Raw genomic sequence first — 27,111 nt, 5'->3', positions numbered from 1 at the left:
ACGAGCATAATGGTATCACAGGATACTGAGAGGTCCAGCATTCAGGAGTACTTAGTCAGGAAAAAACTTAACAGTAAAGGTTTTTTTAAGATTCATTCTAGTTGATGGACTTCATCCACAGAGAGATGTAAGAAAGCCAGTCTGAGGTCTTCTGCAAGCTGCAAAACAAAATAGAAGTAAGGGTATGTGTGATGAGTGCAGCAGTGGTAGCCATTATGTCTTGGAACTGAGCCCAGAAATGTAGCATATATGGAGAATGTGAGTGGACTGATGCCTGAGAAAATCCTGTAGTAAAGCTGTGAGCTAATTATTTAGACCTTATTTATGTTACATGGAATGGTCATTTTGATTTTTGTTTTTAAGTTCCATCACTGGATAAGAAATAAGGAGATTAATTGCCATCATCTTAGCTTAATCAGATGTATTAATTGATAATGTTCTGCTTGAATGCCATTGTGCACACTCTGTTTGCAGAGGTAAACTTGTGCTTAACATAAAAGCCTCAACTTATGCCAAATAAAATAAGGGAGAGTTTCACTTTAACTTGAAACGTTGCCCATTGATGTATTTTCCCCTCATCTAGGCTCACAAATGTAATGTGCATTTTCAACACTGGCCTTTTTGTTAATAGCATGGAAGTGTTTACTTCATGTGAGTGTGAGTAAAGCATCTGTAACCTCTTGGTAGATATTTCCTATTTACTTCCTTTGGCCTTGCAAAATATTTACCTACAAGTAGAAATGTACTGCAGCCCTCACCTCAGAAGTATGAGGTAGTACTGTGTGCCATCAACAGTGCTCAGCTAACTCCAGCCAGAGAAAGAGCTGTACTTGGCAGCAGCATTAATTAGTTTTGGCCAGGAACACAACTGTGTGTTTATGCCGACAGCGGCGCTGTATATGTGCTGTATGCCAGCAAATACACTCCTGATGATGGGAGCTTAAGCAAGTCCTTGGTATAGCTGAGGTCTTTAATGGTTGTTCGGGGTGTGTGCTTTTTTTTACATGTTTAGAACAAAGCGGGTTTTGTGGCAGGACTTTTGCTTGCTCGTGGAACCAGGAGTCTCTGTGATTGCTCACCCAAGTGTGAGATGTTCACAACTGCTTGGAATTTAAAAGGAATGCTAAATAGAAACACAGATTCTCCAGCTGTCTTGGGATCCCAGTGCTTTCTGTTTTGTGGATTAGGAGGACAGAGGCTTTAATTAGAGCTGCAGATGCACCATCCCAGTGAGAAATAAATGAGTGCTTTTGCAAATACAAGCCAAGAAAGGAGGCAGAAAAACTGACTGAGAGACACTGAGATGTGACTAAGACTTTGTTCCTTCTTTTCCTATTATCTACCTATCACATTAACTTTTTTTGTTTCTTTCGGTTCTGTATGTTTTACTTTGACTGTCTTAAAAAAAAATCCTTACTTTCTACCAATTCTTTTATGGTTTATCTGGGTGTGTTTTCCACTTTTGAGGTTCTAGTTCGAGTTTGAGTGTAACTTTGAGAGTATTTTGTACAGTCACAGTGTCGATAGTAAAACTGAATGAATTATGTTTTTGGATTAACAATGTGCATTTGGTAAACACTTTAACAGGGAAATTCTAAATGGATTAAAACTCTTGCTGTCATACAATACGCTTTGTGTGTACATTTTTTTTATATCAAGGTTAACACCAAATTGCTCGTCATGGCACCAGCGAAACAGTGACATTTCTTTACTGCGCACATTGCGTATTCATAATTTGGACAGGATATTACTAAGGAGTTGATGGTTAAAGGATCATGCATCACTCTGGTTCTGTAACAGAGGTCAGTGAAAAAAGCACAGTCTCATTTTGCTAGAATTTTGTGCAGTAGATTAAGACCTTGTATCTATCATCCATTTCATAGTGCTTTTCTTTTCAGGTCGAATTTCACCTGCTCTCTTGTAGTGTTTCGTGTCTGTTAACTCTGTTACAAGTGGACCCTCTGGAGAAGGCTCTATTCAGAGATTCTATTCATGCACACCTGCCTGTGCGTGTGTGTGCATGTGTGTGTGTGTAAGCGCGAGAGAGAGAGAGAGAGAGAGAGAGAGAGAGAGAGAGAGAGAGAGATCCTGCATTCTCTGACAGGTGTGATAATTATGCATTCCACTTAGCCTCGAAATGAACCCATTGCGCAGGACAGAGAGAACAGAGCATGCTAGAATACTACTCAACATGTCACTTGTGTATTGTAAGGCTTGTTCTCCCCTGTGTTTCAGTTATCTAAGTTGGTACACTGCATTTTCAAATACATAACCTGCCCCTTACTCATCCATTGCCTGCTCCTTACTCATCTTTGCCCATTGACAAAGAGGTGTTTAATACTCTAGATATACTGAAATGTAATCTTATACCACAGAGTGCACCTGGTCACAGTATGTGCACATGAAATGACTAATAAGTGTGTATATAATGTAGGTGTACATAATCCAGTGGATATATGCTTGATTTCGATTGGTTGGTTGAAAAGTATTAATTCAGTTTTTTTATAGTGTTATAACAGTGACTTTGACTCGTGCATTAACAAATGATCAATTTGACCTTTGTTTGTTTCAGTTGGGGTCAGAGTGGACTGCACCAGGGGAGTTCACCAAATTCAGGTCTCAGGCTTCCAAATCTGTCCAGTAAGTCTACACACACACACACACACACACACACACACACACACACACACACACACACACACACACACACAATGATATTTCTGTCATAATACAGCATCAGTCTAACAAGTGCTCTGACAAAACCAATGCTCGTGACACTAGATAATTGCTTCCCTTCACATCTCCAGTGTTATTTCTCTCATCTGCTGCTATTCTCGTAGTGTTCCTGTGCCAGTAGGACACCTGCACACATTGTTGGACTTGGTCTTCTTTCAGTGTGTGATGCTACTGACTGGACTGGCAATTAGAGAAAATAGGCTTGCTTTGTGTGACACAGGACTGCCTTCAGTTGTTTTTAATGGATGTTATTGTGTGGAAGCTCACTAATGATAAGTTGCTTTGCAGAATCAGACAGAACAGAACAGGTCTTTACTTGTGACTTGATAATTTAACTGTAGTTATCTAAATTAAATTTTTCTTTCTATCTTTTTTTTACATATTTTTATATAATTACTCTTAGGGTTCACTCAAAGTTAACATAAGCACATGAGGTCTTGTTTTTAATGATTTGTAAAACCATGAAATGTGCATACATGTGCATGAAAACAGTTTAAAAAGTGTCAAAATGTCATACAGGTTATCATTTGGAGTATGTGTCAGCTGAGCTCTTTCCTTTGTGATTAGTGGTACTGCTAATGTCTGATTTTCTAAAATATATCTGTTATGGCATTAGATGTGTGTTGTTTGTGGATGTAAACTGTATAAAGATCATAGTGATTTAGATTTTATTAGGATTTCTGTACAGTTCATGTATGAAAAAGTGGGCAGATCATTTGAATTGATTGAAATTAATTATCTTAAACCTATTACATTTTAAGTATTAAATATTTACATAAAATATTTATATAAGTTCTTCCATATTCAGGAAAAGTAAAAGATCTTATTAAAAAAAATGTATTTTGGAATTTTAAAATGATTTGTGAACATTATATAAACAGAGTATGTGTTATTATAAATTATAAATTAGGGCTGCAACCAACGATTATTTTGATAAAAATGCAAAAGTCACATTTTGAGTTTAATCTTTAATTTAGACATTTCAAACCTTATAGTGGCTGCTTGTTGAGGAGTGTATGGGGATTTTCCCTTTGAACAAATTCACTCATGCTGGGTTGTTTCTGTAAAAAAATAAAAAATAAATTGTAGATGGCAAGTTGACAACGGTGCTTTAAAACATCTATATTTTTTGTTTTCGTTTAAAAAAGAAATATTTGTATACACAGATATTTTGTTCATGAGTGAAGATATAAGCATCTAGCAAATATAATTAATTAAAATTTGTATAATAATTAAATGATATATGCAAAAAATTAAATATACAAAAATTGAAAACAAAGCATTTGGACGTAGTAAAGTTGCAGTAAATCACGTTTAAAAACAGATAAGTTGCTGTTGTAGTAGACAAATGCTATAAAAAGTGAGTGAAATGGAGAAACGCACCAAACTAACAGGCTTGATTAAAAAGAAAGGAGAAAATATGCATTGGTGAAAAAATGCATAAGCATTCACTGGAAAGCACAACAGTGACTAAAAATGCAATAGTTTACTGCTGCTGCTATTTACTGCTTTTAGATTTAGTGTTTGTTCGCACTTAATTGAATCAATCACTATTTCACGCCAGAACATATCCAGTGCAACTGTCCTGAAGTTAGCAAACCGTTTACACAGTAGCACTTCATTAATATATATATATATATATATATATATATATATATATATATATATATATATATATATATATATATATACAGTATATATATATATATATATATATACTCGCGGCCTCAGCGCTCGCAACCTCGCATGCTCGCGACTTTCATTCCGACCGGCGACTCTCATTCAGATCGGCTCGTGAGCAACCGCGAGCTGCTCAAAACGCTAGTTTTAACATTTCTAATCAAGGTTTATCTCATTAAAATTGTCTAAAAAATGCTTTAAAACTATTTTTATTATGTATTATTATACGTACTTCTCTACTGCATACTTTACTGTACCTGTACTTTATTTTTTTTAATTAAGCATTGTAATTGCTGTTAATTTACATAAAGAATTGTTTAAATAGTCTAATAATTAAGTGTTATGGAGTGAAATAGTATTTACTCATTTAAATCGATTTCGTATAGTGTTCTTTGGGTTTTTACTGGGTTGGAAGGGGCGTATCAAAAGGTCGCGAAAATTCGGAACCGAGGTTCCACTGTATATGTATATATATATACTAAAACAAGTCCTGGACAAAGTTCTAGAAAAATATCAGTCTGATTTGGTTATACTGCATACCCCCAAGCACCATTACATGCATTATTTAAAAATAGACAGACTATATTATACTATGACACAAAACATTCTTTGTAAGCAGCCCAAGAGCCTTTTAAGGCAAAGTAGTGGAATGTTCTGCAATGGCAAATGTCAGTCACCTGACCTGAATGTACTTTATTTGCTGAAGGCAAAAAACCCTAGGAAGGAGCGAGAACTGAAAGCAGACGCAGTAAATGCCCAGCAGAGCATCACTGAGAAAGAAACCAAGCGTCTGGTGGTGTCTGTGGGTTCTAGACTTGAGGCCATCATTGATATACATTATATAATTTGTAAATATGTACAAAGACTTTTGTTGCCTGGGGGGCTGGGGCCACATATAAACAGTGCAGAAATTAGACAATATATGGACAAAGATATTGGGACACCTTACTTTTCTAGTCATATGCGGTTCTTTCCCAAACTGTTACCACCAAATTTGAGGCACACTTGGTTTACACAGGTCGGAGTGGAAAATGTTAAGCGGCCTGCTCTAGAGCTTAGATCTGAACTCAACTGAACTCAACTGAATACCTTTTGAATAAATTGGAATGCTGACTGCCCCCCCAGGCCTCCTGACTTTACTAAAACCTTTGTGGATTAATGAGCACAAATCTCCATAACCACAAAGTCTAATGGAATGCTTTCCCAGAAAATGCAAATTGGCACTAAATGTGGAGTGGGATACTCAAAAAACATACAAAATCTTATGCACATTTATTCAAACTTCTGTCCATATAGTGTATATTAATTTCATTTTAGTTTCATACAGTGATAGACTTGATAGACAGTGCATATATACTGAGATTGTATGACTGAATCAACCAGTTAAACGAAGTCTGGTTAGAAATAATTGAAGGGAATGTTTTTGACATGTTATCAGTTAGTGGACTGCAGACAGACCTTTCTTGTTTAATAATACATACAAATGTTTTTTGATCATCTGATGATCTCAGTGTACCTATTGAAATTCTCTAAATTGAAATGAAAAAGAACACCTGCTGATGTGGCCCTTTTTAAATATCATGAGAGTGCTTTAGCAATTATTTACTATGATAAGGCAGGGCTTGTGTAAATTGACTTATGCCAGAAATTTTTTCAAATCCCTTTCAGCACTCAGGGTAACCTCAGGTTTTGATTCCATGGACATTGAACGCACATGCATACACATAATAGGCATTTGACTTTTCTGCATAATTCACTGTGTTTGTATTTAAGTATTCTTAAGTATTCTCTCATTATTCTCGCTCTAATGGCTGTGCCTTGTGAATGGCTAAAGCACAGCGGAGAGAGCAGCTACAGTTTGGCACATAAATAAACGCAGGACATGGAGCACATTTTGTTCAGACCTCAGGGCTTTATATCTGCGCTTATTGAGTAAAAACACCTGACTGATGGTTTCAAGTGTCAGGGCATGTGAGCAGACTGAAACAGCTATAGGTTTGTGGTGAAGTCAGTTACCTTGTCACAGTTTCAATTGGGGGTAATGATGAACATTTTCCTCTCTGGTTGCAGCTCTTTGATTATTTCACCATTAGAAGAATTTTCTGTGAAAAGAAGCACCTGTGAAAGATCAGGGGCAGTTAACGAGAACTGTGTCTTCAATCATGTACTCGGGGTTGTTACGTTCTATTACCCCAAGAACAAAAAATTGCGAGGTTTTGACTTTCTCCTTTTGATGGTTCCTTTTTCAAGCGGAATTGTACATGTACTGTACTGTAAACTCAACAAAAAATGTGACTTACTTGTCATAAATGTTTTATTTACTACTTTAAATCAATAATACAATGATAAAATAGTTTTTTCAAACATTTTTATGTAACATATTGGTACAAACTCTGTTTAGAAAAGTTACTCTGAACATTTGAGCCACTCACGGCTTTCCGTGAACTTTCAGCTTTTTTGCGAGTTACAAAATGAAAAATGAAAAGTTGCGAACTATCGAGGTTGCGAGTGTCAAGGTCACAAGTATTGAGGTTCCACTGTATATGTTACACAGTTTAGAGTGAGTTAGTGCGACTTATACGAAGTGATATCAAAAATGTTTAAAACTGTAACACTGGGAGCACCGAGCTTTATAAGTCAGTGTGCAAAAAAGACATTGTCCTGTGTAAATAAAGCTGTGAAACTGGTGCTATTCTGACAACATGCATTACGACGTCTGCGATTTTATCATGGACATGGATCATGGATTCGGTTCCTGCTGATTTTGCACTCTTTCCGCAGATGAAGATCCAGCTCAAAGGTCACCGTTTTGATACCATTGCGGAAATCCATTATGAAATGCAGAAGGTGCTTGACATGCTTTGAAAAGAAGACTTCCAGGACTTACTCCAGAAGTCTCAAGAATGCTAGGAGCGCTGTATTTTGAAGTTAATAGTGTGTAAACTTAGATAGATTAAATACTTTCTTGTAAACAGAGCTAGTCTTGAAACCTTTTTATACGTCCTCGGATTCTCATATAGCTACTGTGTAAGTGCAATAGAGAGAACTGCGTATCTGAGATCCATATGGTACAATAATGAAAAGCCTTGCACTCTGGATCTAAGTAGAGATGGCTAGAAATAGCAAGAAGGCTAATGATCTGCGATGTGAGTACCTTTGTATATCTTCTTAAAATAGCATGCATCAAGGTTTGGGATAAAACAGGCATCAAGTGAAGAGTCGGTTCTCAAAGTTGATTTGAAAAATGGACACTAATAAGCGACTTTGACAAAGGTTAAATTGTATAATTGATTATATGACTGGGTCAAAGCATCTTGTGGAGTCTCGCTGGTATACAGTGGTTTGTACCTACCAAGTGTTTCACGGAGGTCATCTGGTGGAACCGTTGATAGGGTCATGGGCATCCAAATCTAATTCTTTTCATCTAACAAAAGAATACTGGAGCACAAACTGCTGAACAAATGAAGGATATAATAGAACACACAGTGCATCACAGCTTGTCATGCACAGCTGTCCTGTGCCCGAATCTCTTGCAGTGGAAATGTGTGTTAGAACCGGACTGAAATAATGAAATAAGGTGGCTCGTTCTTATGAATCACAATTTCTTTAACATCATGTGGATGCTTACATGTTTGTGTGTTGCTTACATTTACATTTATGGCATTTGGCAGGTGCCCTCATACATACAACTAAGCAGCTATAGGGTTAAAGGCCTTAGTCAGGGGCCAAGGAGTGGCAGATTGTTGTGGCTGGGATTTAAACTCCAACTTCTGATCCAAAGTCCAATGCCTTAACCACTAAGCTACCATTACCCTTTGCTTATTTGGGAAAAAGAACTTTGCAGTGGAATGCTCTGGAAAATGTTCTGCTTGGGAGCCTTAGCTAGTGGCATTCATCTGATTGTTACTTTGACATGTACCAGTTACCAAAACATGGTTGCAAACTTGGTGTATCCCTACATGGCACCGGCTTTAAATATGGCCTCTTTCAGCAGGAAAATGCAACTGCCACAGTGCAAAAATTCGTGAGATGCTTGAGAAAGAAGTACCATATATCTATTTTAATAGAATAGGGTTAGGGTTAGGGTTTTTCTTATAGTTTGTTTGTTTAGTATGGTTTTTGAAGTTAGACTGGCATGGTAAGGTACAATTTAGATTAGGATTTAAATAAATTTTATATAAAATTAATAATAGAATACAGAATAAATGTTTGTTCCTTGGCAGTGTATATTTAAGGGCACAGAATGTAATATGGAAAAGGTTTAATCTTTCCCAGACATACTGTCTTTTTTTCACTCAGAATCTGCCAGCTCAACACAAAAGGGGATATTAAAATATCCATCTGATGAAGCAAAATAGATTGTCAGAGCCCATATGTTCATAGCTACTTTGACGTGTGACTAACTGAAGAGAGGATCTTTTTTTCTCTTTATGCTTGTTTTTGTCGTCTGTGGCTACCACCTACTAAGCTTTTCTGGTCTCTTACTCATGCTTTTTCCTCATGCCAGTCTTTAAATGTGTCTTATCTGAGTCAACTGCGAAACTTCAGTTTCCGTTTGCAGAGGATGACACTGCTATCCCAACAGAACTGAACAAAATAATAATAATAATATTTTTAATGATCCAAAATCTCCCACGCTCACAGCAATTTCCTCACCATCCACACTGTATTATGTAATCCCTCCAGAGCCAGAGGCAGATATAAGAGTGCTTCACTTCACAAGCTCTGTGATCCACTGAGCATCATAGCTGGGTTTCTTTGAACTGCTGTGGGAAAAGTGAGGAGCACTAGAAATGTGGCTCAAACTGCAGGATGTCTATCCAAAAGCTATCAGGATACCAGATGATGAAGCAAAACAGTTCTTTCTTTCCAAATCAATAATTGGAGAGGAGAGTGTGTTGTCATTGTTGTATGTGCTTTTTAAGGAATAATGTAACGCTGTTCTTCTTCTTACCAAACAATTTCACTTAACATGTTCAAGAACATACTGATTAAAATGCATTTTTACCTCACACTTAATACCACAAAGCTTCTACTGCAGAGCTTAAATTCTTTTTGGTTTTTTTCTGAATAAAATAAGATTTAGGGAGCTACCGTATTATTCAGATTAATATTACTTAACTTGTACATTTGTACTGAGTCATCTCCATGTGAAGTGCTATGCTTCTGGGATTTCAGCCAGAGCAGACTTCCACAGAAATAGATGCCAGTCTCATGCCCTCTGGAGAACAGAGCAAAACACCAAGAAACAAAAAATTTTACAAATTAGGCTGTCATTATTAAGACATTTTCTGTTGAGAAGTTTACTGTGAGGATTTAGGATCTAATAGATGCCAGTGAGTTAAGTATATCCTTGGGGACTAAATCAGTTACAGAGGGAACTCTAGCTATAACTCTCAAATCAGTTATATTTTTATAGTTTGTCTAAATGCAGTTTTGCAGAACTTGAACAAAATGTAGCTTTAGATACTGACAATTGGAAATATCGAAAAAAAAAAATGAGGAAACAAGAGGAAGATACCTTGAAAAGAACCATAGAACCAGACCCTTCTGAATCTTACATTTTTTTTTCTGAAGATCCACGAAGAACAGTTAGAACTCAACTTGATCTGTCTCAGGACTTGATTTGGTCACTAAAGTTGCTGACTTGGGACTTAACTTAGGCATGACATTTCAACTTATAACTTTATGACTTTACAACTTACAACTTGGGACTTGACTCATTAATGAGAGCTGCTCATTTGGAACTCAACTTTGATCGTGAGAGCTGCTGACTTGGGACTAAATATGCTAAACTGTGACTCATCTTTAATGCCAGAGCTGCAGACTGGGAGTCATCTTATGCTTCAGGGCAAATGAGTTGACTATAACACTGCTGAAAATCACTAGACTTTGCCCATGCATAATTGTTTTACTTATTCCTCCATATTTATCCATTAAAACAAATATTCAGATTTAATATAAGGTGTGTTTAATGATTTGATTTTATAGTTATTTTTTAATGCCACTCAACAGGCATGCAAACCATTGATGCATTACCAGTCAAGTGTTTCTGTGAGGGAAGTAAGTAGTGAAATCATATTCCAATCATATACAGTATAGCTGACACAGTGCACAGTGAAAACGTTTCTTTAGAAACCTGGTGCTACATAAACAACATAGAGCTACATCACACAACATAGAGCTACATAACAGTTAAACATGAGAGTTAAATTGGTTAAAAAGAAAAACTGAGGGCAAAAAATAAGTGAGTTTTGAAAGTTCTTTTAAATCTGCTCGTCAAAAGCTGCACGCTGATTTGAGTGACTCTGAAACACAGTATTTGCTCTTGGGATCACTATAAACAAAATATTTAATTTTCAGTGAAGTTCTTTAAAAAAATACAAGTAATAAACGTGTCATTAATCTTACTGTCACCCTTTCTGAAAGAGGTACACAAATCATTCATTTAAATGAAAATAGAAATAATGTCTTAAATGATTCAGATATATTGTTCTGAATGCTAAACTCCCTGCAGCCAAAAATCCCATTTTGATTTATGACTTTAAAATACACTATATGGACAAAAGTATTGGGACACCTGACTGTTCCAGGCATATGGTTCCTTCACAAACTGTTACCACAAAGTTGGAGGCACACAATTGTATAGTATGTCTTTGGATCTAATAGAATTACATTTTCCCTTTACTTGAAATAGGAGACCTGAACCTGTTCTAACATCAAAATGCCCCTGTACACACAGCTAATTTCATGAAGATGTGCTTTACATGGGTTAGATTAGAAGCTCTTGAATGGCCTGCTATAGCGCTCTGACCTTAACCCTATTAAACACCTTGGAATGAATTAGAACACTAATGACTGCACCCCAGGTATCCTCACCTGACTTTACCTGATGTCACCCAAATGAGGATGGGTTCCCCCTTTACATCTGGTTCCTCTTAAGGTTTCTTCCTCATAATATCTAATTGAGTTTTTCCTTGCTACAGTCGCCCCAGGCTCGCTCATTAGGGATAAATACACATCATTCGAATTAACTCTTAAATTCTGTAAAGCTCATTTAAGACAATGTGCATAGTGAAAAGAGCAAAAGAAATAAACTTGACTTGACTTTACTACCACAACCACAGTTTAAAATCTAGTGGAATATTTTCCCAGAACAGTGGAGGTTATTACTAGGCAAATAAGAATGAATTGTGGATTGGATGTTGAAAAAGCACAATTGAATCTTATGGTCAAGTGTTCACAAACATTTTGTCCATATAGTGTATTTGCTCTTGCATACATCAAGGTCCTAATTTACTAAAATCCAAAGTACATTTGCTTGTGCAATTTAATAAACTCAGTATGTACTTAGTGGGAGCTTTGCAGGCCTTTACGAAAAAAAAAATCATTATGTAAATGATGTCATATGTAAATAATAAAAAACAATATTGAAGTTGGGATATTCTCAATATTGAAATTCTTTTTTTTTTTTCCGTGTGTGTGTGTGTGTGCTATTTATTCTTGATAAGTGTGCTGATTTCGCAGCTCAGACACACTCCCAGTGGAAAAATTGAGGTAACATAAATAAACATGTCAGTTAGAGAAGCAAATAAATACATCTGATAGAAAAGTTTTTTGAACACTAATTGAGTGTAAAATTTGTCACGTCACATTTGTGAGAAAATTAACACTGGTTATAATCAGTAAATTGAGAAATGATGGCAGGACTCAAGAAGAACTAAGGAATTATTGTTCGTATGTTTGATTTGGTCTTTATTGCACCATTGATATGACACAAGATCCTTTTACTGTTGAAAAACAATCATATTCAGTTGGAATTTAGCAACTTTTCTATTTGCTTTTGTTAATGGTGGCTTGCTGCAACTTGCTGGTCTAAGGTTTGCTTTCAGTGTTTACTCAGGAGTTTTAAACACCCCCATCTCAAATAAAAAAATAAACCATTTAATGGTTCCATGCCTTGCAGTAGATTTGAAAATTAAATGAGAATGCTCAAATACTGTAGACTGTTGGATTGTAATGGGTGAAAATGTGTCTCACACACATTTATCTGTACACGGCTCTATTTAAACCCAGTATGTCATTAGAAGGAATTCTGAAGACAGTCTGCAATTAGACAGACACACAATTAAAAGCTTGTTTACCCTCTGTCTCTATCTTTTTGTCTGGCCACATATTCATCATCTGTGCCGTGTGTAAAAGCGGCTTCTGTCTTCATGACAGGCAGTGAGCAGGGGATATCATACATACTGTAGCACACAGCCTTTTATTGCACTTTTATTTTTTTTACAGACGGACGTATATGAGTATTTAATGAGTATTTAATGAGTTCTTCTTCACCTTCATCATCTTCATCACCTTACTCAGGGATATGGGTGGGTGTCTTTGTCCTGTCTTCTGGCACTTGGCCTCTTTTGTCTTAACATTTATTTATTTATCTCTGACTTACTGACACAGTCCACAGTTTCTACACATCTTGTCTGTTTCTGTCTTGCTCTCATTGTGTGCTGTGTGCTCTGCTTTTCACAGCCTGTCAGATCACTATAGGTCTAGTGTGTGTGTGTGTGTGTGTGTGTGTGTGTGTGTGTGTGTGTGTGTGTGTGTGTGTGCGTGTGTGCGTGGGGTGGGGGTGGGGGGGTAGGCTGTACATGTGTTTGCATGTTAGGGGTTTCTATTTTGTCTGAATTTAAAAGCCTCTAAGCAGAATAGTAGGTGTGTGTAGGGGGTAAACAAGTAATTGATTAAAAAGCAATAGTGCAAAAATTTTTTATACATTCTTAACTTTTTATTTACATTTTGGTATATACATTTTTTTATAAAAATTTTTACTACATTTTTTTTATTTACACTTTGCATTTTCATATTTTTAATCACATTTATAATCATTATTAACAGATTATCATCATATGCTACCTCCCACCTCTGAAATCAATAGGTAAACCAACACCAAATTTCCTAAAGTCAGTAAAAAGCTCCTGAATAATTGAATTTATGAATGAATGAATGAATGAATGACTTAATTAATTAATTAATTAATGAGTGAAACGAATGAATAATTGAATGAACAGACATTGTCTGCAGACATTTGCCATTTATTGAGACATATTAGTCATTGTCAAAGAGACTCTTTTAAAGAGACTCTCACTGCCTCTGTCTGGGAGGTCTGACTCCTTCAGCAGCCAATCTTCTAATACTGCTGATAGGAAAGAGGCTTAATCTCAAGACCACAGTGTGTGTTAACATTTACTATTTACCTCTTTCTTTCTCTCTCTGGTATCTGTCAGGGATTCAGGTACGGACGCAAGTACAATTTTACAGGACTTTATTAAGCTTGTCAATCAAACCAACAGTATTTACATTTACGGTATTTGGCAGACACATTTAGTGGCAGCTTGGTGTGGCTGGGATTTAATCTTATGAACGTTGGAGCCAAAGTCTAATGTCCTAACCTCAGGCTTAAAACAGAATATTGGCTATAAGAATATCAATACTTGGTAAAACTTTAAACAACACGCTGCACCCACAAAGCCAACAGCATTGTGGCTGATTACACCCCCCCTTACACACACTCTTTATTTATCTGCTTTCTGGAAAAAGGTCCCAAAACATTAAGGCCCTCATGTCCAGACTCCGTAACAGTTTCTTCCTGCAAACTATTCAACTACTCAATACAAAGAGACTGAACTGACACACACACACACACACACACACACACACACACACACACACACACACACACACACACACACACACACACACACACATTTGCTGCATTGCTTGAAATGCTGCTAAAACATTTTAGTTTAAATGTAAAGTGTTTATTATTCTATGGACAAGTTCATTAGCACTAACACACATCTGTACTGGTCAGTGCTGCAGTGTCACTGTGTCTCACTGTCTTAATGGTCCATGCTGTTTTTTTTGCTCTAAATGTCACACTTTATGTCATGCCCCAGTTAATTTTGTTTTGTTCTGCTCTTTGTGTTAACTTCATGCTAACTTATGTTGTCCTGCCATGTATATGTTTGAAATGACACTAAAACCCTATTTGATTTGACTTGATTAGATCCAGGGAAAACAGAGGGTATATTTCATCATGAACAAAGGAACACAAGGGTTTATATTCACATATTAATCAAACTGAAAACAGGTCAAAGTAATCAAAACACACCCAGGAGACAACCGCTAACAAGACATGGGTGAAGACAGGACATTAACCAAAACAAAACACACCTGGCAACATAAACAAACTCTTGACCACACTGAAAAATGTGTCGAAGTGCTGTGAACTGCTATATGCGTGAGGGGGAAATAGTAACTGTGCCCACACTTCCCAGAAGAGTATCCGAAATGTAGCATGAATATGTAAATTACATCTGTCTGTAACATAAATCAGAGGTTTATATTAATGCTCCGATTCTGATATATTATTGTTTCTATAGTAACAGCTTATTCACAGATTTATTCATAGCAGGCAGTTCACATAATCTAAGGCTAATAATAAATGGACTGAACAAAAAAGCCTGTAATTGTTAATGTTAAAATGCTTTAATACTTTTTTACATATATGTATGTATTTATGTATTGATAGCGTCTCAGGGGTCAGCGCTCTTTAATTATCAGCTCTTCGATGTGAGAAAGTCTTCAGGACTTTTTTTAGTCCCTATAATGTCAGTGTAAGGAGCTCACACATCTAGCAGTTTTGCAAAAGTGTTTTTTTTTTTTGTGTACATTCCATTTTTGCATGTACTTCAAGAGAGAATATGGGAGAGGTTGGTGATGGAGGGACTACTTATACCTACTAAAACGAAATAAATATTTGTCCAGAACTTGTCTTTGAATGTTGGAGTTACAGTTAACACACATGAGGTATTAATTAATTAACAAATGAAAAATAATAATAAATCAGTGGCAAATTGATGTTGTATAAGTGGAACAATTGATTTTGTTCCATTATGTATTATTCCTTGCATACAGTATTGATTCCTATACACACTATCTGGAAAAAAAAAAAGTTTGTGGACAACTGACCATAAGATTTCTACGTTTTGTGAACATCCAATCCCACCTTTAGTCACTATTAAAGTGATAATCTTCTCTCTTCTGGAAAAATGTTCCACTAGATTTTGGAGTGTAATTGTGGAGATTTGTGTTCATTCAGCCACAAAGCGTGTTAGTAAAGTCAGGTACTGATGTAGTGTGAGGAGGCCTGGGGTGCAGTCAGCGTTCCAGTTTATCTCAAAGGTGTTCAGTAGGGTTGAGGTCAGAGCTCTATAGCAGACTACTAAAGCTCTTTTACTGCAACTCATGTACAACATATCTTCATAGAGCTGTCTTTGGAACAGGTCAAGTTTATTGCAATTGCATTCAAAGGCAACTTATACAATGGTGTGCCTCTAACTTTCTAACAGTGTGAGGAAGAACCACATATGGCTGGAAAAGTATGCATGTTCTTCATTGAAGGGTAACAGTATTGCACACCATATTGCATGGAGGCCTATTATGTTTCCATTTTTCTTTCTCTTGTCTTTCTTACAAACACACACACACACACACACACACACACACACACATGCACACACACACACACACACACACACACACATACATCTGAATTCATTTTCATTTCATGCATTGACTGCCCTCATGAATATGCAGGAGAAATTTACTCTTTAGATGCCTCATGTAGTAAATATCATCTCTGAAATTTCCAGGGTGCAAGCAAACCAAATAAAATAATCAGCAAATGTAAATAGAAAAAGATCCTCATCCCAGACCTTGGGGGGAAAAAACGTTTTGAAGCATCTTTTGTGCTGGAGCTGGAGCAGGATGTTGTCTCCATGTGATGATTTTAAAAAAGCGAGCTGCTGGCTGACTGCTGTGTTTGTAACAGCACTATGAAAGCGGGTGAGAGTTTAATACTGAGCCTTGCCCAGCAAAAATGGAGCAGTTTACTGAAATGTGTTTGAAATGTGTTACCTAGGGTGGGCGAGGAAATGAAAGGTCGAAATTTAGAAGGAAGCAGCATGACACTCATAGAAAATTGAAAATAAGAAGGCTGCAAATGAATACAGCTTAAATTCTGTCATCGGTTTGTTCTGTATTAAATAGGAAATTTGTGTATGTTGTGCATGGAAATAGAGTGGCTTCTTGAATTATTGGTGCCCTTCATGCAAATTAGTGAAAATGAATAAATAATACTAATAACACAGGCAATAAGAGATATTTTTACCCCAAAAGTATCGATAGATTTTTTTTTAAATGTTGTGTAGCTTTCCTTTAGAGAAAAAAACAGCAACAGCCCTGGAAATGGCACCTCAAGAGTTAAAACTGTACAATAACAAAATAATGATGTTCACAATTGTTTTTGGTTGGGGTTTTTTTTTTCGCTCTGTTGCTGTGCTCTGTATTAGGGTCAAATGTCTGATAAATTCCCAAAGGTTTTGTGATATGAAACCTTAGGTTATGGCCTAATTTGTTTTAAATGGTGTATTTTGTTGTATTTTTTTGTTTGTTTGTTTTTTCATAGTAATGAAAGACAAAAGATTTTACTTGTCCACAAACGTATGTGTACCCCAGGTACCAACAGCAAACAACAAAAGTCCTGGGTATAAATAAATAAATGTTATTAGTAATAATTAAACAATAAATATTAATAATATATTTAACCATATTAAAAAGGTAATGTGACACCATAGGAGTTTAGCACATATGCTGTATAATAAAAGAAAATGCTTCTGATTAAAAAATAGTAGCAATTTTTTCAAATTTTAAATTTGTTTATATTTTTGTTCTTATAACAGATAAATATTTTTTAACATTTTATTGCAGTGTTAGTTGGGGACCATGTACATTTATAAACCAGTCAAACTAAAAACAAAATGTGATAAAGATGCTGCATGCGAATGTGAACTAATTAAGATGTTTTTTATTTCCTCTGTGTCTCCTCAGTCTCATCGCTTCCAGAAGGTACTACTTTGAGATTCTGCACAAGCAGGATGACAAGGGCTCAGATCACGTCGAGGTTGGGGTGAGTCACAGAGTCTGAACTATAATGTCGCAGAGCAACACTTATTTGTGTCACAACCCCCAAGTCTTAAAAATGTATCCTGAAGAAGTATTATGAAGAAATAATGAAAGGAAAGACATTTTAAGGCTTTTGTATCTATTCTGAGAGTTTAGCAATTTATCTTTTGAAGGATTCTGTCCATCAACTCTCAATCTCACTAATTTTATGATTCCATTTGAAAGCGACATTTTCATTCACGTTTCAGGGATTAAAAGGTTTCAAAGCAAACTGGGGTTTCAAGAAGTGCTGTTGAAGAAGCACAAAGAAACAGGCAATGCTAAGGACTAAAGACACAGTGGTTGGTCAAGAAAACTTAATGCTGCAGATGAAAGACAAGTCATGCTTACTTCCCTTTGACATCAGAAGATGTCCAGCAGTGCCATTAGCAAAGAACTGGTGGAAACCAGTGGGACCTAGGTATATCCATCTATAGTCTGGAGAAGTCTGGCCAGAAGTTGTCTTCACGGAAGGATTGCGGCCAAAAAACGTTCCTTGAAAGTTTGTGGCAATACATTTGGAGATTAGCTCAGGATTAATGGTGTCCTCAATGCTGAGAAATGCAGGCAGATACTTATCCATCATGCAGTACCATCCGGGAGAGTCTGATCAGCCCCAGATTTATTCTGCAGAAGGACAATGACCACAAAACATACCGCCAATGTCATTAAAATCTATCTTCAGGGCAGAGAAAAACACAGAGTCCTGAAAGAAATCATTTTGGCCCTCACAGAGCCCTTTGACTCGATTGAGTCTGTCTGGGTTAGAAGAATTTGAGTAGCCTAAATCCACAAAAGATCTGTGGTTAGTTCTCCATGATGTTGGAAACAACCCACTTGCCGAGTTCCTTCAAAAATTGTGTACCTAGAAGAATGAATGCTATTTTGCAGGCAAACGGTGGTCACACCAAATATTAATTTGATTTGGATTTCTCTTTTGTTGGTCTACTTTTTATTTTGTTATTTGATAAAAAAAAAATAAATACTATTAACACTTTATTTTTGAAGGCATCTTTACTTTACAAACCTTTGCACAATACTGTATATGTATGGACATAAACAGTCTGTTTAAACTGTTAAACCTTCTACCCCAAAATGTGGAGATGTAGTGGCTTCACAGCAGGATGACTGAAGCAATTTGGAGGTCGATATTTTCACAAGTGCCAAATGTGTTCTCAAGCCCTTCACTTCGCTATGATATTCACAACTGCTGTTCTCACCAGCTCTGTATCTAACATCCTGGAATCCGATTTCCAGTTGTTTCTATCTCTGCGAAAGGAGAAGTGGAAATGAGCCGATTGGCATTAGCAAGCAGTGGCACTTGGTGACTGGCGCCTCTGAGGAAATATTAATGAAACCGTGAAACCGGAGTAACAAATCACGAAGTGTGTGACCTGTGTGAGTTCTCCTTCCCCTGCTGCATCGGGATTTAGATCCTCTCACCAAGCAGATTTACTGTGAGTCTATTCGCAGTCGTGCTCGTGCGTGTAGGTGATAAAGCAGAAAGATTCAGAGGTTCGTTTACAACAAGAAAAAAAAAAAAGACGATGCATAATAATGCCAAATGCCTGGGCTGCTCTAACATGGTGAATCTGAGCAACCGTGCCCTTTCAGAGACAGAGGGAGATTCTGCAGCGTCTTTCTCCAATTGATTTTTTTTCTTTCCTGTGTAGGAAATGGAAAATGGAGAGACGACCGAGTAGATTTGGACAAGTAAATGGAAATAGAAAATCACTCCATTTATCCTTCGCATGCATGAATTGTTGAGAATCACTTTGCTAGAGAGGACGGGGAGAAATGTGTGAATAAAAGGAGACATGCTTTGGGTCTGAGGATATTACTGTGTAAATGAGCGCAGCTCTAGAGCAAGCGAGACAGCGCTATGTTGTACGTTTGCACCAGGAGTAAAAGTGTCTGACACCACATTTACACCTGCTCATTTCATTCACACTGCTTGTGTCTGGACTTTTGCTCATAATGTTGTAACCTCGTACATTTACACTGTCAGCCGTGCGTGTCTCAGTGCAACCAGACTGTTTGAGCAAGAAGTTTACTTTTGCCTAGACTCAATTTTTCACAATACACTCGACTCCACACATGCTCATGTCAACAAACAATGGGAAATTTTGCCCATTTTTTCGAATGTCAGTTTTGTTGGTCTCTGTGGATGCTTTTTAGTTCATACCACAAGGGATATTCAGGTCAGAGATTTATAATGGCCCTTCAATAATTTTACTTTGTTTGTTACAAGTCTGGAGGTATTATAGAATCATTGTCATATAATACGTATAATACCCCTATAACACCCCCCCCCCCCCCCAATGGTTCCACTCACTCACCACAATGCTACACCATACAATTCCTTTGCAACCCTCCTTCAAAAATGTTAAACACATTTATTAATGATTGCAAGATTACCTAAATGTGAGTATGTAAACATATACTGTACATTAAACTTCAGCAGAAAAACAGGTAAATAATTTAAATAGGTGAGGTCAGATGGCCCCCCCCAGGTGGTTGTGCTCTAGAAGACCGCCTAGTTTGCCTATGCCTAGAAGCTGTGCTGAGGACCTAAATCAGCTCAAGTGGACATATTTCTAGTTGTCTTTATATGTATAATGCCTATTCAAAAAGTTCTGCTTCTTAAGGCAAATAAACAATCTGGTGTTAATGGATTCATAGTGTCTGTTTCAGCCCATTCCTTTCTTTCTTGCCTCTTTTATCTTAGCTTTTTTTGTTTTCTCCCCCACTTTTATCTCCTCTCTTTCATTGCTTCAGTGCTTTTATCTTAGCTGATGACTTTATTATTAAGTAGTTGAAACAGCAGGCACTCCCTCGCAGCCACTCCTCGTCTCACACGCAACACTGAATTCGCATAATCTACGTCTGTGTGTTTATTAGTGTGTGTTTGTGTCTACTCTGTTTACTCATTTATTCCTCCATCTGTTTATTTGCTAATTAGCCTCAGTTGACGTTGGGAGGTAAGCTCTTCGGACACGATGCTCGCTTGCAGAGATTGGAGGGCAGTGCTTGACGACCTCATCAGTATTGTGAAAGGAAATCACATTAGAAGCCAAAAATACCATCCATGGAGCTTTTTAACAAGCACGCCAGCAAAGCACAGTCCAAAGCACATGGGTGGAATAGGCCAATTGTCATAGCGTCAAACTTTTCAGAAATCCATGCATGTAATTATCTCAAAATATTCAAAGTGAGGTATCATTGATTATTTTTGCTCCCAAACAATTGAGAAAACTCCAAATAACACTTAAATGTCATTTCATTACACTTCTCCAGCTCGCTTTTTAATATCGGGAGAATAATTTCACGCCTTTGTGTGCTTTGCTCTCTCCTTGCTGGAGAAGGTCTCCCATGGCAACACATCACTGTTTGGTGCACTCTGATTGGTGAGTCGGAAGTCAAGAGCCGAGACAAAACACATACTCAGTGTCAGGAGTGTAGAAGTGAACAGGACTTGTCTGACATGTCATGATAAAGCTGAAGAGAAACATGACTGGTTTAGGTTCACTTCAGCTAAATAATCTTTTTTTAGACTGAATTGGTACTAGAACATGACAGCCAGCCACCTGTGGAATTGGAAGAGATTGTATTATTATTGCATGTCATCGCTTTGAGACAAAATCTCCAAATATTTGCCTTATTATTAAGTAGTGTTAAATATTTGAGAATTTATTTGATGTAAAATCAGCTCCAGCTCTTGTTTAGGATGAAATTTTGAACAGTGTAGTTGATTGAAATGTAGTGCATTATTAAAAAAGGTTGATTTTTGAATTTGCAGCAACAAAGAGTGCTATTTAGGGAGCGCACTCTCTTGTGGTCTGCCCTTGACAGAGAAAAAGCTTGTGTCTGAAGAAAGTAACCCGATCACACTGTCAGGAACCCTGTCAGAGAGAGAAATAATGAAATACAACAGCGGGTCAAAGCCACTGTGTTCCTCTTTTGGTAGATTTTATTCTTTTACACTTGCTATTGATTTTTGGCCTGTTCCGAGAAAGGTTTCAGGCCAATAACTCGTCACTGTATATCTCTTAAAGACCAATCGTTCGGCATAGATCCAGAGATTCAGCACAAATTCCACACCCCCAGAAGACTTTCTTTCTATGCTGACTGAGATATTAAAATTCATCAGAAGTCTTTCAAAGTACTAACAGAAGACTTTTAAGTGCTAATGGGTTTCATCAAAGCACTAAACGAATGTCTAAAATAATTGAACATATTTGTAGTTCACATTTGTGTGAATAAGTTACAGAATATACTGTATAGTAATGTGTTACAGAACCTTCAGCACATTGGCTTCTCATTCCAATCTTAAGGACTGTACACACACCATATTTGTGTGATTCTGCAGTTTAACTTTACAAAGCTAATTAACAAGCTTTTTATGAACTGATTCAGGTTTACTTGAGCAGAAACTGTAAAAAGCCTCGATTCCATTTACTGGAATGTAATACCATTGGCTTTTAGTACATTGTTATATACACGTACAAGCGTATTAGTCTCTGCAATAATGACTTTCATACTACTGTGACTACTATGGCCGAAGAATAGCAAATACAAACGCTTACAAAATACACACTATATTACATCAAAATGGAGAGAAAATGTGAAGTTGTTGGTGGTGGATTGAATATTTCAGAAACTGTTAATCTTCTGGGGTTTTGATGCACAGCAGTCTCTAGAGTTTATGCAAAATGGTGCAGGATAAAAAAACATCCACAAAGCAGCAGCTCTGCAGGGTGATTCTACAGTACCACAAATACACAATCTTGGAATCTGTGTTAAGCAGAAAAGCTGAGCCTTGAGGTGGATGATCTACAACAGCCACATTGTTTTTTACTCCTGTTAGCTGTGAACGGGAATCTAACTCTACAATGGGCACAGGAACAGACGATGAAAAATTGCTGATTCCTTTGATGTTCTTTTTTTTTTTTTTCACTATTCTGTGTCAACAATAGAGACCTTTGTATGAAAAAGTCCCAGGAGATCAACAGTTTCTGAAATACTCAAACCGAGCCATCTGGCACCAACAATTATGTCACATCGCAGAGATTACAGTTTTTCCCCCATTCTGATGTTTGATGTAAACATTAATTAAGTTCTTTATCTTTATCTCTGTGCTTTTATGCATTACTTGTGATTAACCTTTTAAATTATGTGCTGTAACAAAAAGTATTTGTGCTAGGATATCAATAGTGAAACAAAGAAAATATTCATTTTAAATGTCTTGCAAATGTCCAAATGTAAATACATTAACATATTTAACATACAGAAGCTCCATCACATTTCCTCCTGGAGTTTTGTAAATCCCTGGCATTTTTTCTTCTTTCATCCCCCTAGGTTATATATTTTATTCCTTACTTTTTTAGTGTGGTACTTTTAAACACCTTTATATGGTTTTGTACCCTTCATAAAGTTCACCGCCTGCTGTTTAAAAGTCTCTGTGATAGTTTTTTTGATATTATTGACTTTTTAACTCTCGCAGCAGCCTTTGAGCCTGTTCCAACTCTTTATGCCTTCAGTAAGAAAATGTGTTTTACTTGTTATTAGAAGTCATTATGCACTTTATTATTTAATATTTACGCACTACATTATTTTGCCTTTTTCCATTATTTCTTTGGCAGCTTTATTTCAAGGAAAGATCACTTGTCAATCTCGAATTGGATAAACTAGGTGAAGTTTATTACCTAAAGCCATGTTACCTAGCATTCTAAAGGGGCATGTATTGATGTACACCACAGGCACAGTTATTGTTACCTTACAGAAAGCTTCATGAATTTTTTCAATTCAAATAACAAGTTTAATATAATTCTCAGATTATGTTCCACGTGTGACAGTAAAGCTGCCTCTGAAAGAGCAGTTTTTATAGAAATGATAATACATATATCAGATTTGCAAATCTGCGATTTTAGTTATAGCCAGTAACACCGTAAGAACTGCATTTACAGAAATGTAATCAAAAGCTTCTGACCAATCAGATTAGATCATTCAACAACACACTGGTATTAAAAAGATTATATTGTGTCTATAAGTAATGTCTACTTTGTGTCTCTACAATCATAAGAAGGCAAATAAAACAAATTAATTTGCATAAATGCTTTTTGCCTTATAGTCATGGAGATGAAAGATATTTGAAGAAGGCTTATGGCAAACCAAGCATATAATCCCAGGCTCAGGTAGCTCTTCAGCCTTCTTATGAGCAAGCAGCTCACGGTGCCTGATGTCTCGCAGCTCTAGAGAGGCAGCGGTGATTGATGGTGTTGATAGTGTGTACTGAAGTGCCCTGCATGTACAGTGGTGTCCCAGTGCACACTAGCTCTGTCTCCATCCTACATCCTGCAGTCTGCTTTCAGGTTCACCTTCAACTGTGTTCCTGTTAGACAACATTTAACACTTCAAAATAAAACTCAGGAACAAATGGCAGGAAAATAGAATTGGATAATTTAACAGAATATGGTTGATGTACATGTATAAGGTTTAAACTTGTACCTGTGTGTGTGTGTATGTGTGTGTGTTTGTGTGTTTCATCTCAATTCTGAGTGTGGAAAATGCCTTGTCACCTCTCATTAGTAGAAGGATAACAAGAAGTGGCGTTGTAATTTCTGAATGTCTTTAAAAGACTTGTAGCCTGTCAATTGTGGGGTTGCCACAAAACTGTGTGTGTGTGTGTGTGTGTGTGTGTGTGTGTGTGTGTGTGTGTGTGTGTGTGTGTGTGTGTGTGTGACCACTATGAGATGTTGCATATATGTGTGTGTGTGACACACATCTGAAAGGTGACCTTGCAGACTGGGAGTAAGATAAATGAAGGATAAAGAGGATATTCTGTCTTTTTGGTGTCATTTTTGGTGTCTCCTTGTCGCAAATATCCATTACCGAAGTTTTTAATTCTCTCTCTCTCTCTCTCTCTCTCTCTCTCTCTCTCTCTCTCTCTCTCTCTCTCTCTCTCTCTCTCTCTCTCTCTCTCTCTCTCTCTCCTCTTTCTCCTCTCTATCTATAGTGGCGACCTTTCCTGCCAGGCCTAAAATATGAGGTCATTGATTCTGCATATATCTCCCTGTACACAGGTAAGCGTCTCTGAGTATACACACACACACACTCTTCCTCCACCTCAGATCAGTTGATCAGCAACCCCACCATCTCAGTTGCATGATTTCCTGCAATTTTTCACTGGTTGTGATTTTCAGCTTTGTGCTGGCTGTTAAGTGTTTGAGGATCTGGCACTGTGTGCTCACAGGATGGTGAGAGATCCGATTTCTCAGATATAACAGGATTTCCCTCTTAGGCAGGGTTTGATTTGACAGTCAATGCCATGTGTGGTTAGGGACTTAGAATGTGGCGGAGTCGTAAATCTTTTATTAATGTTAACAATGTGGAAAAAACAGCACTCAGTTTATATGTCATTATACCACAGCAGTGCTGCTGAATTATATAGTAGTGCAGGTTGTAATTGCAAATTGCAGGTTTATTTTAATGTGCTTGTTCAAATATATTACTGTTTCTATAGTCACAGCTTCAAGAACAGTTTCCTGAATATGGTGAAGTTCTCCACTGTCAGTATTTTATTTATATGCTTGATTTGCACCAGGCTACATCATTGCACTCTATAGATAATTTGTGTACTATAATAGCATTCATCTTTGTTACATTATTTTCTTGTATGGGACTAGCAATAATTAACCTTATGGAAATTAGATCAAGTTTTGACAGATATAAACAAAATACATTTACATTTACAGCATTTTGTGGACGCCCTTATCCAGAGCGACTTAACAATCATCTCATTCATACAATTGAGCAGTTAAGGGCCTTGCGCTAGGGCCCAGCAGGGGCAGTTTAGTGGTGGTGGGATTTGAACTCATGACCTTCTGATCATCTAATGGACATGATCTCAGCGATGTGTCATTCAGTTTGGTTACTTTATTATAAAATAGCTAGCTTAGAGGAGAGCAATTCATCTGGTTGTGCAAACTGTTTAAGGTAGTGAGTCAAATTCCTTGGTATCAGATTATGTTAATTTCAATAAATTATCAGTTTATGTTAATAGGAATTCCCATTGGGTGAATCGGAAGACAGTATTTAAGAGAGTAGTGCTACTGCTCTGGGGATTAGTTCTGTGTCTAGGTGACTGTCTGTGTTTTTTGGGGTTTTTTTTGTACAAATCCTGTACTACAACATTTGTGGAATTTCTTGGAAAGTAGAAGAATTAAGTGTGAACAGTAAAAGAAAGGCTTGATTCTTAGAGGTTTTTTTTAGACATACATTTTAATAGGTGGGTGGGACAGTTCTGTCTTCGTTTTTTTATTGACTAAATCAATGAGACTCTCAACAACTGCAGTTCTGATGACTTTTTATTCTGGTAAAATTAAAACAATTACAGTCTTTAACACTGTGTGTTTGCCCCATATGGTGTCGCCATAATAAAAATGGCAGAATAAAATTAACATGCGACTCAAATTTCAAAGATGCGAACAAAATACAAATTAAACTGTGTCAGAATGAAAGAATAATTAATCATACCATTATATAAACATACATGTAAAGTTAATAATAAAGCAAAGATTAAATTAGATTAATCACAGGTTTGCAAAAATTGTATTTCCTTCAGATACAAATCAATACACACACACACACACATTATTCATATAAGAAATGTGAGTAAGTATGGTGACTATATATATATATATATATATATATATATATATATATATATATATATATATATATATATATATATGATACACACACACACATTATTCATATATATATATATATATATATATATATATATATATATATATATATATATATATATATATATATATATATATGAATAATGTGTGTGTGTGTGTATCATATATATTTATATATATATATATATATATATATATATATATATATATATATATATATATATATATATATATATATATATATATATAGTCACCATACTTACTCACATTTCTTATAAATGCTTTATGCAAATGTATGTTTATTTTTGAAACCTAACTCAACATAAAGCATGAAAACAAAATATTATTGTAAATGTTATAGACTAAATACATATATATATATATGTGGCTGAATTGAGACTTGGCACAATAGTAAAACAAATGTAGTGATTCAAAATGATTTCGGTAGTTTTTTTATCTGAATAAATATATTTTGCCTCTTTTATATTTATTAAAATTTTTTTATAAAAAATGGTCAAACGCGCTGCATTAATGCAAACTACATTATTTTGACAGCCCTAATATATATATATATATATATATATATATATATATATATATATATATATATACCGAAACATCCGTTTAATAATTCTACTTTTAAAAGTGTGTAAACTTGTACTTTTCGGACCTGTTACACTACTTCTGTCCAGAAATTCTATCCTCCCGGGTGGTCTGATGGTTTTAGTGTCGCATGGATAGATATCTCTGATTTCACGAACAGATGTGGTGGTAGAAAATGGTTTTGACAGCTGCTGCACACAGAACTTGTTCATTTTGATGTGTGTATATGAACAATGTGTAATTACTTCTCGCAATTACGAAATGATAGATGCGACAGACAAGAAGAAGAAGAGTCTGTCTTTTCATCCCTTCATCTTCA

The 27,111-nt window shown here is 36.3% G+C and overlaps 1 protein-coding gene across 1 annotated transcript in view; it reads left to right on the top strand.

The window, feature by feature from the left end:
* Window positions 1–27,111, top strand: part of b4galnt4a (beta-1,4-N-acetyl-galactosaminyl transferase 4a) — a 139,767-nt gene that overhangs the window by 94,453 nt on the left and 18,203 nt on the right. The window contains exons 7-9 of the mRNA XM_083545822.1: window positions 2,573–2,640; window positions 17,368–17,446; window positions 24,497–24,563. Coding sequence (XP_083401948.1) covers window positions 2,573–2,640; window positions 17,368–17,446; window positions 24,497–24,563 — 214 coding nt within the window. The remainder of the gene's footprint in view (window positions 1–2,572; window positions 2,641–17,367; window positions 17,447–24,496; window positions 24,564–27,111) is intronic.

Source organism: Silurus aristotelis (genome assembly GCF_946808225.1).
Source record: "Silurus aristotelis genome assembly, chromosome: 7".
NCBI lineage: Eukaryota > Metazoa > Chordata > Actinopteri > Siluriformes > Siluridae > Silurus > Silurus aristotelis.
Note: the sequence above shows the minus strand (reverse complement) of the source record. Positions and strands in the feature narration are given on the sequence as shown.